This window comes from Chelonia mydas, chromosome 1, assembly GCF_015237465.2.
Source record: "Chelonia mydas isolate rCheMyd1 chromosome 1, rCheMyd1.pri.v2, whole genome shotgun sequence".
Taxonomy (NCBI): Eukaryota; Metazoa; Chordata; order Testudines; family Cheloniidae; genus Chelonia; species Chelonia mydas.
The window spans coordinates 257840331-257858566 of record NC_057849.1 but is presented as its reverse complement, the minus strand read 5'-3'; the positions used below and the strand labels follow the sequence as shown (position 1 = coordinate 257858566).

Below are 18236 nucleotides of genomic sequence, written 5' to 3'. Positions count from 1 at the left end.
ATGAGAAAGAGAGGAAGAGGAAGTGGAGAAGCCACCACCAGAGACACTGAAGCAGCAACGGGAAAGGCTGGAAAGGCAAGAGAACACAGAATCACAAAAATCCAGAGAGAGGAGAGAATGTAGAGGAAGAGGGAGTTACTGGCCGTATCAGATAGAACAAAAGATATGAAAATAAAGCAGTTGCCTACAGACTTGGCCCACTGGGGACCATGGTGAGAACAATCAAACATTGGCAGGTCATTCCAAAGCTAGAGGCAACAAGCCAAAAAAATGCTATGGCAGCACTTTGAACTCCTGTTTATCCACACACCAAGTACAGCATGAGCAGCAGCTATGAAAGTTTCCTGTACACATCACCTAACGTAACCTTTGCCATTTGCATCAACCTTATTCTCAAGGGACCAGTAGGAGAAGTTGTCGGGGGAAGAGGAGTTCAACCTCCATTCTATTACATCCTTAACCTTCCTGCTCAGACACCCCACGAGATGGCCAAATGGGGCGTGGACATAAATTACAACAAGATCTGGACTAGGACTCCTGACCTATTTCACACATCACTGAAAAAGCTGTCAACGGAGAATGACTTTCAGTCACTACTAGGACTATAGGATTGTTATGGCGGTGACACTGTGCCTTTTCAGCCTGGAGAGAGGGCGCATTGACAACACACAGCAGCATCCTCCATCCCAGCACAGCAACCCCAATCCTGGCCAGGTCCCAGGCACAGGGGCTGCAAAGCCAGCTTGCCTCACACTCACTCTGCAGCAGCAGCTCCTGTCCCACAGGGCTGGGTCTGGTTCCCTGCTCCAGGGTGTTGCAACCTGGGAAACAGAGTCACAGTGCCGCTCAGGTCTGGCCTGGCCGTTGCTCTGTCATGACTCATACCTCATGACTCCTACCTGTGACTTTACACGCCATTTCCCTTTAAACCCATGATTTTTATTAAATTTACCATGACTGCTCTGTGCTTTTGATAAAAAAATGTCACGACAAATCTGCACCCCTAGTCATTACCGATCAGAGGCCTGGTTGGAGCCACGGACTTTGCGGGGAAAAGGCTCCATAACTCTTCTCTGATCCCCCAGACTCACCCAGCTCCCCTTGGAGCTCATTTCAGATTTCTCCCCTTTTTCACCACCCCTGCTTCCCCCACACCCATCTAACCTGCCACACCCCACATGCCTCCCCTCCAGAGCTCCCCACTTTGATGACTCACCAGCCTAATCTACCCCTGCTGTGACCCTCGTACCTGTCCACTGATCCCCACTGGATAACCCCACATAAAGGACCACTATCTCTGCTGAACCCTGCATACTGTCTCCTCTGCACCATCCTCTGTGCCTCAGAGGTGCTCTTACCTCCCTGTACTGCAGGCATAGCCAGCCCTTTCACTGGCCTTTCTACGCTCTGCATGCCTAATAGCGCCCCTCCTACCTCACGTGGTTAACCAACCTCCTCTACTGCTGACCCTGACCACCTTCCTTTGCTGTTGAACCCACCCACACCTTTTCACGCGCCTCCACCCCTGCTTTATATAACCCCACACACAAGAACTGTCCTCCTGCATCCCACCATCCTGCAATACTACCCACTCCTTTATATATCTCAGACACAACATCTCCTTCCACTATCTTTCACTGAACAAGGATCACCACCACTTTCCACTGTGCTCCACCCCATGAAGCTGACCACTCCCCCTTTCTCCCTCCATAACTGCTGTGACCTGCCTGCCTGACCACTCCCTTATCCCACATATGACCACGCCCCCAACTCCTTCTGCCACCCCTCTGCAAATCTGACCACTTTCTCATCTCCCTCTGTGAGCCTGACTATTCTCCAGTCCCCCATACCATGTCCCATCCTATGCCTCGCAAACTTCAAACCTGCAAATGTGGAACACCAGCAATCCAAATGCGTGAAAAACAAGCAATATGTGGAGCACTTGATTTTGTGGCATGTCATAACATAACTGACAGATAATTGTTTTTAATTATAAAACCTGTTTTAAAGGATGTGTTCGCACCATCTTAATTAAATAAGCTAGTGTTTTTTTGTTTTAAAATAAAAATGGGAAACTATGCTATACCACATGCAACAACACAATACTCTCTCTGACTCAATCGGCAGGAAGGTTTAAACCCTGCACAGACCTCTACCACTTGAGTCACAGAGGTTAGCTGCTACCATCTGGGTGGACTAACCACTAGAGGGGACTTTACACACATTTTGCCAAGGAGTTACAAACTATTTACTAGACAGCAGAAAAATATTGGCAACCACGTATCCTAAATTCTATCCCTGGCTCTGGGAGGGAAATGTGGTCTAGTAGTTAGACAGGGTAACCGAAGCACGTAGATTTGGCACATTCAGACTGAAAGACAGTATAACTCGGTGGAAAAGACTTGAGTCTGCCATATTAGAGATCTGGTTTTTATTTCCAATTCTGTCTGTGCAAAGTTTCTGTGAATTTATTTGAAAAATGGGGATTGAGAAGGCCAATACTTGACTGCTTTCCAGGGTTTGGTTACAATGCTTTGGTCAGTAATATGGGCTATAAACACGTTGAAATATAAATGGTAATCAGTAGAGGTGAGATCAGAACTCAGGTCTTCTCACTCCCAGCTTTTTTTTTTTTTTTGGCATCAGGTACTTTATGAAAAGATAAGAAATCAATCTACAAATTAAAATTAAACAAACATGAAATAGGATCTCTTTAAATAGCTTCTGAAATACTTACTGTCCTTGTTTTAACACCTTTAAATATTGATTATTTAAAGATAAACAAGTCACTAATCCAAAAATACAAACTTCCTGATTTGTCTCATGCCCAGAGGTGTCCCATCTCCACACAGGTTTGTAACCATGCTGCCTGGTTAATCTTCAGTGCTTTGGAATAAATGTGAATATCCGTAGTCCATGCATTGCTTTAATTTCTTCACTTAGTGCCTGATTAACCATGGTGCTGGACAGTTCTCTTTTCTTTAAATTCTTCAGATTCTATATGAATTTCATAAATTGCTCCACAGCCTCCTGAGATATCCACTACTTTGATGGCCAAAGCCAAAGGGAATTTTTCTCGGAGGACCTGCATCACCCTGGCTTCCCCATCAGTCTGCGAAGCAAACGTTCTCCACATGTGGCACGGCAGAAGGATCCTGGGGCCACGGCCCAGGATGCCGGCAGCCATGTCCCAGCGAGCGGGCCACAGGGTATTTAGATAAGGAGTTGCTAACCTGCAGAACTGTACCTGATTTTGTGCAGCAAAACAGACAACCTAATTCAACTCAAATGCAGAACATTCTGCATAAGCCAGTACACCAAAGAGCTCTGTCCAATCCTGCACATTTGATTGTCCTCCGCTCCATGTGCTTGAACTCTTCCCCAGTCCTTCTCCACCATAGCCCATGCCTGACAACGCTCCATGTCCACCCTGTATACCTGACCACCTCATCCCATACCCCACTCTCCATGTCTGACCAACCCCCATTCCTTCTAACATGCCCCATCCCATATACCCAGCCACCCTCTCTCACCCTACCACTCCTCTTCTCTCCCTCGCGCCGTGCCCATTAGAAATGCTGCAAGCCACCAAGGTCGTTAGTGGTGTCTGGCAAGACAGCGTCATTGTTACAACCTCTCTGAAATAAATATGGGGCACTTCTATAGCCACCCCTGTGCCCAGAGTACCCGAGTGCCGCCCCCCCCATTTAAAAGCACACACAATAATGCCATTTAGACACACCGCCCAGCGCACCAAGTCTTGGGGATCCCCACCCCATGCTCAGGCCTTGCCCCACTTTATAGCAGGCTCCCACCTGCACTGAGCCATGTTTCCCCCAGGCGGTGGGTCCGTGCATCTCCTGAGGGGGTGGCATTTCAATGCAACAGGCACCCAAAGGGGCAGGGGGATTTTTTTCCCCAGCCACTTCTTTGTATTGCAGGCGCTGCAGCCCTTCTCCCCGCTCCTCGGGGCGGTGTCACTCCCCTGCCCCACTGAGGGCCCTAGCAGCAAAATAGCCTGGTTTGAGCTCCCAGGAATAAAGTCATCTCCTCCCCTCCCCCACCAGCCATAGGCCGCCGATCCCCGGGCTCGCTTAGCAGAAGCAACGGGCGGCAGGAGCATCTCGGGCGGGGACATGCGCCAAGGCAGCGCCGCCTTCCTTTGGCAACTACAAACGTCTCCCGTCTAGTCTTCCAGGCGTTGATCACCCCGAAGTCAGCTCTCCCTATTGCTGGGAGGTGTCTCCCATCACCAATATCGCCCAGCTCCCCCACCCACTTAAAAAACAACTCCCAAATCATTTCAACCAAAAAACGAAAACAAAACACCTATTTCCAAGTGTTTTGGGAGACGACTTAAAAAAGGGGGGTTGGGGGGCTAACAGCAAACCTCCACCCAGAAGCCATAAAAAGGATCAAAGAATAAAAATAACCTTTCTTATTTGATGAACTTTCCAACCCCTGAGAAATGCACATCTGAAAAGCTATGTCACAAGCATTTCTTTGCTGTTTCATGGGGCTTATACCCACAAAAGGGAAAACTGCAGGCGAAACACAGAGAAGGATAAAGCTTTGAAATCTGAAAACCACACAAACATAAAACCAGTTCATACCCAGTGTTCACATCAACCCTAGGGGCTTTTTTAGCTCGCTAGTAACTTTTAAACTCCAGTTGCATTTTTTTTTTTTAAAGGAGGGGATTAGGGTCTTTGACAATTATTTCCTGCAAGCCCCACATCTTTTTGGTGGGAGGTGGCCTCGAAAAGAAATCATTTTCTCTACTTGTTTTTTGCTACTGCAAAACGTTTCCTCTATTTAATTACTATTAGGAAGGGGGGGATTTTGCTAGTGTATACAATATTTAGCTTTTCTTCCTATTTCTCAGACCTGTCCCCTTTTATGTCTGGAGTTAGGAAAAAAAATCCAAAAAAATAATAAAGGACTCACCTCTGCTTGGGTTTTCCCCCACTCACACTATGTATAACTTTCCTTGATAAATGGTATGATATTACTAGAGATATTATTAGAGTATTATTACTGTTAGTAATAATAATAGTAAATGCTATTTAATTACAGAAGGAAGCATTCTGCTTCCGGATCTGCTGCCCCTGCAGCTCCCTCCATGTGCCTCCTGGTCTCTTTACTTTCATTTCCAGGTCTCTCTCTCCCCCTCCCTCAGCAGTAACAGCAGCTTCCCTGAGCTTCTTCTAGGTCCTAGTGGTAACCGGTTTTGCCTAAATAGACCCTTCCCTCATGGCGTTGGAAATCGGTTATTTGATTTTTACCAAGATAACTGTCTTGCTACCAAATTGTCACAGTGTTTGTTATGGTTGATATTATTTTGATCACTGATTTCAATAACTTTTACTGCTCTTTTTAGTAAATACCTGTGCAATAACACAGGCCTGGAATCTTTGCATACACACTTGAGTAACTTTATGCAAATAAGGCATCACATTGAAGTCAGCAGTTAGAATATGCCACCTAAAAAGACCATCACTCTGTGAGCAATGTGACTATCACATGCATTAAGTTAAGCAACTGCAGGTGCCTAAATGGCTTGCAGGATGAGGGCCATGAAAATTAGAGATGGCAATTACCTAGTTCATCCCACACTGCTTTGGGATTGTTCTTTACACTAGTAGTTCTCAACCAGGGGTCTGGGGGCCTCAAGCAGGTTTCAGGGGAGCCTCCAAGCAGGGCCAGCATTAGACTCACTGGGGCCCAGGGTAGAAAGCTGAAGCCCCCTCACCTGGGGCTGAAGCCCAGATCCCTGAGCCCCACCACTTGGGGCTAAAGCTGAAGCCTGAGCAATGTAGCTTCGTGGGGGCCCCTGTGGCATGGGGCCCCAGGCAATTGCCCTGCTTGCTACCCCTTAATGCCAGCCCTGGCTTTTATATGCATAAAATCAGTTATTGTGGCACAGGTGGACCACAGAGTTTTTACAGCATGTTGGAGGGGACCTCAGAAAGAAAAAGGTTTAGAACCTCTGCTTTACACTACACTCAAACTCTTTATCTCAGTACAAAAGACACAAGCAACATATCCAATTTCAGTTACTTTCAAACTTCTAATTGGCTTCTGCTGGGGACTGATTGTCTGTTGCTAGAAATATCAACTGTAAAATAATTTTTACTGCTTTTTCAAATCCATACATATTTCCTGTTTAGGCCCTGATCCCACATAAAGCTCCATGCAGGCAGAACCCTGCATCCATGTGGAGCACCTCTATCTTCAATTAACTCCATTTGGATCCAATTCCAGGATGGGGGCTTAATCTGCTGTCGTTGTCTCCCCCCAACAATATTGTTTAGTGGCAGATGTTTCTCTTCGGACCAATTCTGAAAAGACAAGACATAACAGGTGGGTAAGACAACAAGAGGGACAGGGTGGGGGTTAAGGAGGCAGGGTTAAGGGCCTAAACACTAAAAGACTGTGCACAGTTCTTAGCCAGTTGGGAGTAGTACTCCCAACTCACCGCCTGCCTCTCGGGAGCCTGACATTGAGACTGAGACAGTGGCCACAACCTTCTATCTGAACAATTACCTGGCTAATCAACCCCTTACAGTCTGTATTGTGGATTGTCCACTTCCTTTCCAATCAGTTGTCACTTATTTAGGAGTCAAACTGGACCACACTGATACCTGTTCTATCTAGAACACTTAAAGATCTGCACTGTCTTGATCCAGAAGCTAGCAGGAACCTTCTGGGGAGCAAAAGCAAATGTTTTACGAACTCAGTACCTCCTGGTGCTGGTATTTGCTCCAGCGGACTATTGTGCAGCAGTCTGGGGCAGAAGTTGGCTATACAGCTCGTTGATTCAGAGATGAACACAGCCACCTATATCATTATTGGCTGTCTTAGCCACACATTAACATCTAATTTATAAGTTGGCTCATATAGCTCCCCCAAAACTTTGCCAAGATGCCATCACCCTTAAAACTGCACAGAGGACTATGGTGGATGAAAACAACCTGCTGCACACAAGGCTGACAATGGTCCCAATAGGCACAAATAAGCAACACAGAAGAAGATCTGCCCACTTCCAGAAGAAAACACCTACACCTGAAGTTCCTGCTGACTTGGCACAACTAACTTTGTAACATACTTTTGCGGGGGCCATCCATGCATCATGGCCAGTGCCAATCTTGGATGAACAACAGCATATCAAGGCCAACAGCTATGTCCTCTCAGAGTGGCAGCAACTCTGGGATAGAGAGACAGGCATGCTGATGAATTTCAGAAGCCCCAACTTATAGCCCTCTGTTTGCAACCTGTGGTGCAGATCTTGGACTAGGCTTCACAGACTGCTGACTGGAACAGCCAGAGTGGCTGCCGCAATGCAGAAATTTGGCTTAGTCCAATCTTCACAGTGTGACCGTGGGGTAGCGATGCAAATGGCCACACATGTGGTGGAGGAGTGCACAATTAGAAGATTGGAGGGTGGACTGCAACACCTTGCTGCCCTTGATGTTGCAGCGGTAAGATGGTTGAACAATCTAGATATTGACCTGCGACGCATACGAAAGAAAAGGACCTCCAGCCTAATAATTAATCTAGTTTAAACTCATCCTCCAGCTGCCCATGCACTAGGTTGTAAATAAGGACTAAATTTTTCATACAAGAATGTTCAGTTTCAATATGGAAATACCCAACTGCAATCTGTGGGTGTCCTAACTTGTTCCCCTAACAACCCTTGCCTGTAACAGCAAGGTGTATTCAACAGTGACATGCCCTAATGTGTACTGCTCCAACTTGGCCAAATCATCTTTCCCCATTGGTTAACCCCAAGATTCTACCACCAGCAGTCAGCAGGGAAGGCTATTCAGGCATTATCTATACACACAAAGGTTGTACTGCTCAATCTATAACAGTACAGTTCAAGTGGTACAGCCCCCTACCCCCATCCCTAATGTTGACACAGTTCTGTAAGAATGTTCACAAAATCTTGTTTCCCTCAACACAGTAAGATCAAACAACAGTAGGCAGTTTCCTTGCTCACAATTTCCAAGCCTGCTTTTCCAGGCAGCTTTCTGTCCAAAATAAGCCCTCTCTCTCCTGGCTTCCTCTTAGGACCACATTACCAATGCTTCTCTTGCTATATGATCCTGACTTTCTGGTTGTTTTATACTTCTCGTTCATATGGCTAAAATTCAATCGATGACCCATTGTGACAATTTGCTGGGCTTCCCAGAACTGTGAGTTCTTCATCGAGTGATTGCACATGTCCATTACACTGTAGGTATGTGCACACCTCATGCACAGTTCTTGCAGATTTTTTCCTGAGCGGTACCTGTTGGGGCAGCGTCAGTGTCCTCTGGTGCCTCATACAACTGCTAGAGGTATAAAGGGCTATGGTGCCCCAGATCCCTTTAATTCCTTGCTTTGTTGGAGCTCCAATCTTTGTATCGGCAAGTCTTCCCTCTTTCAGTGTATCTAGTACCCGCAGAGTTACTTTTCAGTCTAGTGTAATGTGTTTGTACTATTTAGATATAAGAATAAGTTAAGGATAGTAATTTTCTAGAGCGGCTGGGTATCGGTCTCGGTACCAGACTAATGCATCGTTTTCCTGGCTTCAAGGCCTGTCGCTCATGTAACAAATCTATGCCAGTGAGCAACCAACACTCCAGCTGCCTTAACTGTTTGGGAGAGGCATATGTGAGTGACAAATGTGACATTTATAGGGGGTTCAAACCCTGATCGAAAAAGGACGGGGCTGGCAGACTCAAGTACCCGCTTATGGTGTCTTGTGCTTCACCTGCCATAGGAACCTGCTCGGAATGGGTACTGAGCAAGTCCAAATCATCTAGGAGTGCTCCTCCTGTTCTGATTGAATCCAGAGGCAGATCCTCATTGCCAGTACCTAAGACAAGACAACATTAAGTCTCCCATAGACTCAGTACCGGGGCTTTGAAGTCTACAGTGAAGGCACCAAGCAGAGATGATGTCTCAGAAGTGCACTCAAAGAAGAGGCACTCCTAGACACAGTCCATAAACCAGCGGAGATTGCTGACTTGGGAGTCCAGGAAGGGTCCAGTGATACCAATCCCTGAAGGACCAGTGTGCACTTTTTGGTATTGCAGACTCAGGAGCCCTTTCTGGTGCTGTCTACACCTGAAGCTTTTGAGGCAGCCAGAGAGTTGCTTAACCTGTCAGTGCCAGCTTCCCCTGCTGTTCAGGAATCTCAACCAGTAATGGGATTGGAAGTACATGTTCGCATGGTCCCAGCTCTAACCCCAGAGCACCATTCGGTGGCTTCTACTGTTGTGGCTCCTCTCCAGGGGTGCTGGAACAATTTGTATGATGGGGGTGCTGAGAGCCATTGAACCAAACTGTAAACCCTCTATATGATAGAAACCACTTCAAGACAGGGGGTGTGACAGCTCCCCTAGTTCTAGCACCTATGCTCCTCTCCGTAGGGTTCCACGTAGAGGGAAGCCAGTGATGATCTCACCAGAACCGCCATCTCCAAACTCAGAGCCAATCTCCCCAGTACCAATAGGGTCAGCTCCACTATGGTCTGAGAAACAAACTCCACATCAGACCTCAAGGTCGGATCATATGTGTCCTGATCTGAATGCCCATTAGCCCCATTGGGGCACCAGACCACTGTGGTACCGGCCACAGCCTCAGCACTGTAAGGACCAAAGGCCTGCATATAACTCGGTCCCATCTCCATATCAATGGCCCTTTTGGGGCCTTGGGGCTTCCCTCCACATTCTAAAGCCTCTACGCTCCCTTCCTGCCCTTATACATTGACTAGGCACCAGGAGCATCTGCAGCAATGTCACTGTCTTCCCTCCCCCAGTACAGGGACCGGTACCGTGCAGGGGGAACAGCATGCTGAGGACTCACCTGTGGAGGAATTGGAGGAGGGAGCTCCTCAATAACCCTTTGTCTCTTCTTCTTCGTCACCTGATGAGGCGATACCTACTTCTCCCCCTCCTGATGATTTCAAAGCTCATGAAGACTTGTTGAGGAGGGTGGCTGCAGCTCTGGCTATCTAACCAGAAGAGGTGCAGGTAAGGTCACGCAGGCTCATTGACATTTTAGCCTCAGCAGGATCCTCTACGGTAGCTTCCCCTGTTAATGAGGCTATCCAGGAATCTGTCAAGGGTTTATGGCAAATCTTCCCTTCCTCCCATTGCTAAAAGGGTGGAGAGAAGACATTATGTCCCTTCACAAGGATTTGAGCATGTCTATAACCACCCTCCTCTAGGCTCCCTAGTAGTCACTGCTGCAAATGAAAAAGAGAGGCAGGGACACCAGCCTCTACCCTGAAAGGAAAAGAATAAAAAAAGATACACCTATTCAGCAGGAAGCTTTATTCCACAGGAGGGTTATAGCTTAGGATCACAAACCAGCAGGCTCTGCTGAGTCGATAAGACTTCAGCCTGTGGGATAATATCCTGAAGTTCAAAGTCAAGCTTCCTGATGAGGCAAAGCAGGAGTTCACTGCTGTGGTGGAGAATGGCAAATTAGTTGCAAAAACAGCATTGCAAGTGAGCCCAGATGCGGCAGACTCTATGGCTCGAGCTATGGCTTCTGCCATTACTATACGGTGTTCATCTTGGCTGCAGGTGTCAGGTCTTCCCCCGGAGGTGCAGCAAACCATTCAAGACCTCCCATTTGAAGGCTACTAACTCTTTTCTGATAAGACACAGAAGAGGCTTCAGAGCCTTAAGGATTCAAGGGTGACCCTTAAGTCCCTGGGGATATATACACCGGTGGCAAAAAGAAAGCTGTTCCATCCATGGCAGTCCCAAGGGTTTCAGCCCTTCTTGCCACAAAGCCAGGACCCATCCAAAGAGAGGAGCAGAAGTTACAAGAGGCAGCCTTCTTCTCCTCCCACCTCTTCTGCAACTAGACAAACTGGATCCTCTAAACAATCATTGTGAGCAGTCTACCACTGACCAGAGTACCATCTTTCACACCACAATTTTTGCCAACCACTTCCTAAGTGCTTGGACCCGCATCATCATGGATCAATGGGTCTTAAGCACAGTGGAAGAGGGATACACTCTTTAATTTATTTCTATCCTCCCTTCCCAATCCCCTTCTCCATCCCTCTTCAGGGACCACTCTCACAAAACCATGCTACTTCAGGAGGTCCAGTCTCTCCTCCTCATGAGAGCCACACAGGAAGTTCCCGTGTCATTCAGAGGGAAGGGATTTTATTCCTATTTCTTCCTAATCCCAAAGGCAAAAGTATGTGGTGGGGAAGGCAGGGGGCAGGGGATTTTAAAACCTATTTTAGATCTAAGACAGCTAAACAAGTTCCTAAAGAAAACAAAATTCTGGATGGTCGCTCTAGCATCTATTATCCCTTCCTTAGATCCCAGGGATTGGTATGCTGCTCTCAGCTTCAAGGACACTTATTTTCGCATGGTGATTCACCAGAGCCACAGAAAGTTTCTCAGAATCATGGTGAATGGATCTCACTACCAATTCACAGTACTGCTTTTCAGCCTGTTTACCTGGCTGCAGGGCAGAGGAGTTCTAACTGCTGACCAGAGCAGTCAGGATGGGCATTGTGGGACATCTCCTGGAGGCCATTTACAGCGACTAAACCAAGCGCGGTGTCTACACTGATACTTTGTCCATATAACTTTGCCCCAAAAAGCTCTATGCCTCTTGTCGAGGTGGTTTTATTTTGTCACCAAAAATTCCATTGGAGTGTGTACACCTCCACTGTTGTGTCGAGGAAAAGCTGCCTCTTTTCAACAAAACTCTGTAGTGTAGACAAGGCCTAAGTCTTAAATATCACGGAGCTTCCGGCCGACCATTTAGCTTGCATGGCACTCCTTCTATATATCAAGGGGCAGAATTTATTGGTACTCACAGACAGCACAGCAACCATGTTCTATGTAAAAGGGAGGCATTTGTTAAAGTTATGCCAGGCATTGATCCTCCTTTGGAATTTCTGCATCACCAGTTCCGTCAATCTGAGAGCTGCTTATCTTCCAGGAGTTCAAAACTCTCTGGGAGACCGCCTGAGCAGGTTGCTCTCAGGTCATCATGAGTGATCTCTTTGCCCAGATGTGTCCAGGTCCTTTTTCCAGCAGTGGGGAACTCCCCAAGTGGGCCTGTTTGCAACAAGAAGAAATAAAAAATATGACCTTTTTTGTTCCTGAGCAGGTCACAGTCTGGTTTCACTGAGAGATGCTTTCCTCCTATCTCGGTCTAAAGGCCTGCTGTATGCCTTCCCTCCAGTTCCTTTCTTGCCCAAAGTCGTGTCCAAAGTCAAGAAGATTCTGCTCACCTTATTCTAATAGCCCCAGCATGGCCCTGTCAACACTGCGTTTTGACTCTACTCCTACTATCGGTCAATGTCCACTGTTATTCCTGAGAGATGTGGATGTGATCTTCCAGGGTCACAGCCGCCTCCTTAATTTCAACCTCCAGGCCCTCCATGTGACAGCATGGATGCTTCATGGCCAACAGCCTTGAAACGAGTTTGCTCTAAGTGGGTGCAGGAAGTTCTGCTAAATAGTAGGAAACCTTCAACTAAATCTACTTAGCTTGCTAGATGGAAGAGAGTCTCTGTTTGGGCCATACAAAGAGGTGTTCCCCCAGCTCAATTTCCGATTTCCCAAATCTTAGACTGTCTTTTGTTTTAAACGACAAGGGTTAGCTCTTAGCTCCATCAGAGTCCATTTGACGGCTATCCAGCTTTTCACCCTTCCAAGGATAACAAATCAGCTTTTTTCAAACCCTGTCTCCATCAGATTTCTCAAGGGTTTGCTCAGATTATACCCACAGGTTCCCAGCCTAGTTCCACAGTGAAGTTTAAATTTAGTTCTAGCAAAGCAGATGTGCCCCCCGTTTGAGCCACTAGCAACTTGTTCTGTATTATGCTTCTCTACAAAGGTGGCTTTCTTGGTTGCTATAACCTCAGCCAGGAGAGTACAAGAGATGCAAGCTTTAGTATCAGAGCCTCCCTATACAATTTTCTTTGGGGACCAGGTTTTCCTTCAACCTCACCATGGGTGGCGGATGGAGCCCCCCTTAGGGGAGGCTAGCCCCTGGCTCTGCCTCTTTCGCTCACCCCGCAACCAGAGTCCCAAGACCCCTTGTCCCTCCCCTGTGGCCAGGGCCACAAGTCCCCCGCTGTCTGGAGAAGTCCTGAGTGCCCCTCCACTTCGGCCGAAGGAGTCTCACGCTGATCGGAGGCCTGAGCGCCCCCCCTGCCCCTCAGCCTCCACTCCCTGACCTGGAGGTGCCCTGAATCAGCCACAGCCGTGCCGTGCCTCCCCTCCCTAGACCCCAAGCCGCTGCAGGGAAAAGCCTCTCAGCAGGCTACCTTTGTGGGCTACACAGCTCCTCTGACAACACCTGCCTGGGACCTTTCCCTCACCTTCCTCTCACAACCCTTTCTTTCTACCCTTCTACTTCCATAATTCACACACTCCTCAAAGTCATGCCATCACAAACTCACCCAAGGCCCCTTTGGCTTTCAAAGCGCCTCTTGAGGGCTGCAGCTTCTCAGGCCCATAGACCCTTCATTAGAACATAAGAACAGCCATACTGGGTCAAACCAAAGGTCCATCTAGGCCAGTATCCTGTCTTCCAACAGTGGCCAGTGCCAGGTGCCCCAGAGGAATAAACAGAACAGGTAATCATCAAGTGATCCATCCCCTGTCGCCCATTCCCAGCTTCTGGCAAACAGAGGCTAGGGACACCATCCCTGTCCATTCTGGCTAACAGCCATTGAAGGACCTATCCTCCATTAATTTATCTAGTTATTTTTTTAACCCTGTTACAGTCTTGGCCTTCACAACATCCTCTGGCAAAGAGTTCCACAGGTTGACTGTGCATTGTGTGAAAAAATACTTCCTTTCGTTTGTTTTAAATCTGCTGCCTATTAATTTCATTTGGTGACCCCTAGTTCTTGTATTATGAGGAGTAAATAACACTTCCTTATTTACTTTCTCCACATCAATCATGATTTTATAGACCTCTATCATATCCCCCCTTAGTCATCTATTTTCCAAGCTGAAAAGTCGCAATTTTATTCATCTCTCCTCATATGGCAGCCATTCCATACCCCTAATCATTTTTGTTGCTCTTTTCTGAACGTCTTCCAATTCCAATATATCTTTTTTTGAGATGGGTGTCCACATCTGCACCTAGTATTCAAGATGTGGGAGTACCATGGATTTATATAGAGGCAATATGATATTTTCTGTCTTATTTTCTATCCCTTAATGATTCCCAACATTCTGTTCTCTTTTTTGACTGTCATTGCACATTGAGTGGATGTTTTCAGAGAACTATTCACAGTGACTCTAAGATCTCTTTTTTGAGTTGTAGCAGCTAACTTCGACCCCATCATTTTATATGTATAGTTGGGATAATTTTTCCAATGTGCATTACTTTGCATTTATCAACATTGAATTTCATCTGCCATTTTGTTGCCCAGTCACCCAGTTCTGAGAGATCCTTTTGTAGCTCTTCGCAGTCTGCCTGGGACTTAACTATCTTGGGTAGCTTTATGCCATCTGCAAATTTTGCCACCTCACGTTTATCCCTCTTTCCAGGTCATTTATGAAAATGTTGAATAGGACTGGTCCCAGTACAGACCCCTAGGGGACACCAATATTTACCTCTCTCCATTCTGAAAACTGACCATTTATACCTACCCTTTGTTTCCTATCTTTTAACCAGTTACCAATCCATGAGAGGACCTTCCCTCTTATCCATGACAGCGTACTTTGCTTAAGAGCCTTTGGTGTACATTATATCTAAATACAATATATCCACTGGATCCCCCTTGGCCACATGCTTGTTGACCCCCTCAAAGAATTCTGGTAGATTGGTGAGGCATGATTTCCTTTTACAAAAACCATGTTGACTCTTCCCCAACAAATTATGTTCATCTATGTGTCTGACAATTTTGTTCTTTATTATAGTTTCAACCTGTTTGCCTGGTTCTGAAGTCAGGCTTACCAGCTTGTAATTGCCAGAATCACTTCTGGAGCCCTTTTTAAAAAATAGAAGGAGGAGGTGAAGAATATGCTGGCTGGGCCAGGCATTTCTTTCTCCCCATTCAAAAGGCATTGCACTCCCTGTCAGGGAGTCGGACCCTGGTCTGCCTATATGATAGGCAGGGATACACCACAGCACAGACTTCACCGAGCAACAACACCCCTTGCTCTCTTCTCCTTCCTATAGGCTTTGGCTGCAGCAACAGGCCTGGGAAAACCCCTGTCCCTCCTCACATGCAGTTGCCTCTCATTCTTGCCTGAATAAGCTTTTGATATGCCCCATGCAGGTTCCGGGGCTGCTGCTGATGTGGTATTTGCTACTCAGCTTCCTGGTTCCATCAATAACGTCCCTAGAGTCCAGGGAGATTACTGATGAATCCAGGAAGCTGAATAGCAAATACTGCCTCCTCAGCCACCCTGGAACCTGCATGGGGCATAATAAAGCAAAAACTTCCACCCCCCCAAACCCCGCAACCAGGGGTCCAGCAGCAGCAGCAGCAGCACCAGGTCTGCCTCCCCTGTCCTATTATACCTGCCACCCATGAATCTCATCCAAAATACCTGTCGAAAGTGGTTACCTACCTTTCCATAATTGTTCTTCAAGATGTGTTGCACCTGTCCATTCTACAACCCGCCCCACACATACCTACAATGGAATGGACATGTGCAACACAGTTTGAAGAACAACACTTATGGAAAGGTAAGTAATTTTGTGTTCCCCCTTCAGCCTCAGCAAATGAGATTTTGCTACAGCTAAGCTGTGTCAACTCCCAGAAACACCAGCTTGTCTGCCTTTCCAGCAAACTCCAGGACTCTGCTACTCCAAACCTTGCCTAACAGGTAACAAACAGTGAACCCCAACTCCCGAGTTCCCTAGAGATGTCTCCCTGCACTGCCTAGCTTCCTTCACTGAACACTCACAGAAGTTATTAAGTTTGTTGGTCCTTTAAAAACACAATACACTGCAGCCTGTTAGCTTAACAGGGCTTAATGCACCCTTCCTTTCAATCAGTGCATTGAATTGGTTTACAGTAAAACAAGTTTATTAAACAAAAGTCATACCTAGTGCTACCAAGTATAAGGAGTAAAGACAGAAATGGCTACAAGCAAACAAAAGTAAAAATACACTTCTAAGACTGAAACTTAACTTCAGCAAGTTACAATCCTTGCCTAAGCAGGTTTCTCACCTAAACTCAGTTCCCAGAGACATCAACACTCTTGGTTGAAGGGTCCACTTTTCTCAGATGTACAAGAGCTCTAGCCTCTTGTATCTGCTCAGTCATGGATAACTATGGGATTCTCTCTTCTTTCTTTTGATAGTCCAGTAAACCTTTGAAATGTATTCTCTGAAAAGTAAGCCCAGCCAAAGCTTCTCTTTCCTGCGGGGGTATAGACACCAGGCTGTCTTCCCAAAGTTCATTGATTCTGCTTCAAGAGGCAGGAAGGCTTCCTGGGGGTGCAGTCTCCATCCTCCATCCAGATAGTTAAATATTCATCTTTCCCCACTTGCTCTCCTGTTGGTTTGTTTATCTTACATGTAAATGTGTTTGTCTTTGTCTTTGGTCACACCTTGCCTAATTTACATTGGAGATCCATTCAAGAAGGTGGAGCCACACTTTTTTTTTTTTCTGGAGCAGGTTTGGCTGAGGCACTGCTTGCCAAATATATTTTAAGAACATATTTTCTGCACATATCTATACAGTCCTTTGTGGGTTTATCATGCATACATCATGCAAGAATTTCAATGATCAGTAGTTATTAGATTTCCAATGAAATATTACATGCAAGCTTTTGGGTACATATCATGACAACAGAGTGCCAGCTGCATTGGGGAACAGTTAGGTTTTACACCTATTCCCTGCATTTTCCATCAGTTCCCAGGGAAACCCTTATTATTTTCCCTGAGTTAGTTCTTGTTCAAGCCTTCCAGGTGGCCAATGCTTTGGGCCGTGACTTCTAATTTTTCAGCTACACCTACTCCATAAAGGAGCTTAATTGCGTCTTCCATTGAGACAGAATGAAAAGCAGCTAGTAGGCCCATCAGCTTAAATGAAATCGCTAGTTACACATTTACTAGTAACTGCCAATACTCTCTAGCATAACAGTACCAATTTAACAATTTTGGCAGAAATATTTCACCCCTAATCAAAATAGTTCAACTGGTATAAAAATTGTGACTATACCAGGCCTTTGCTTACACTGCTCAGATATGAGTATGGCTCTCCGGAACCTAGCAAGTTCATGCACCAGTGCCAATTCTTGTGATTTTTATCATGGGTCTTATGATATTCATTGTTTTTCTTAAAGCCCCAGATCTTGAAGTTGTTTGGTTATGTAGGAATATCAGCAGAGCTGGCCCTGGACTAAATGGCACCCCAGGTGAGGAGTATCTTTGGCACCCCCCTCACACTTTATTTGATAAACTTTTGAATACCTTATTTTTATTGCATTTGTAGCCCATTTCACGACTTTGATGCATGATTTATCCATGTCATATAAGACAATAAATTTGCACACTAGAATCTGTGAATCTGTATTTATTCATGCCATATACAAACAAATAACAAATGTATTTCCTCTAAGCTTATAGAAACTTTTTAATTTTAAGAACAATTGAAATGTACTAACATCAAGAAATTGAACTGTGCACCAACACTGGGTGGATCAGTATTAAATAGTGTGACAGTAGGTGATAGCCTTAGAACATTAACCCATGTCCTTTAGTTCAAAAGGTCACTTTTCTCGCTTTTGCCCTCGCGAACAGAAGCACAGAGTCAGAGAGATCCAAAGATTGGCCAATAGCATTTTCAAGCAATGAAATAGCAAGCGATGTCAGTCTCTCATCAGCCATCGTCAAAGATATGTTTTAACGATCCTGACCTTTGAAAAGCTGCGCTCACCGCTCGTGACTGTGACCCGCAGTGTGAGCAGAATCCTCAAAGCTATCCATACATTAGGAAAAGTGTCCTTCAGCTCTGCATCATGAATAAATTGCAGAACTTGGAGTGGAGAGTGCTTCCCATTTGACAAAATGTCATGGATGTTGTCCAATTTGACATAGAGGTCTTTATCATTGATGTCCAAACAGTCCCATGTGTCAGCGTCTGGTGAAGATCTATATAAATGTTCAACAGTGTTTTCCTGTCTGCTGGCAGCCTATTAAGGTCATACAACCCTCCCTCCCCCAGGTCTTTTTCTGGTGCTTCATTTGTCCAAACCTTTCTGTGATGGACACTCAAGCAGTGTCAA

At 46.0% G+C, this 18236-nt stretch overlaps 1 protein-coding gene across 3 annotated transcripts in view; it reads right to left on the bottom strand.

Annotated features, from left to right (window-relative positions):
* The window catches only part of ZC3H7B (zinc finger CCCH-type containing 7B), a 66050-nt gene extending 60847 nt beyond the window's left edge, over positions 1–5203 (bottom strand). Inside the window, exons 1-2 of one of the 3 annotated variants that reach the window (XM_043544089.1) lie at positions 4948–5203; positions 4434–4541 (exon numbers count right to left, since the gene is read on the bottom strand). In XM_043544089.1, the coding sequence (XP_043400024.1) occupies positions 4434–4515 (82 nt within the window). In that variant the 5' untranslated portion in view covers positions 4516–4541; positions 4948–5203. The remainder of the gene's footprint in view (positions 1–4433; positions 4542–4947) is intronic. The other 2 variants (XM_043544084.1, XM_007053314.4) reach the window with 2 other exon arrangements.
* Positions 5204–18236: the final 13033 nt, after the last annotated feature.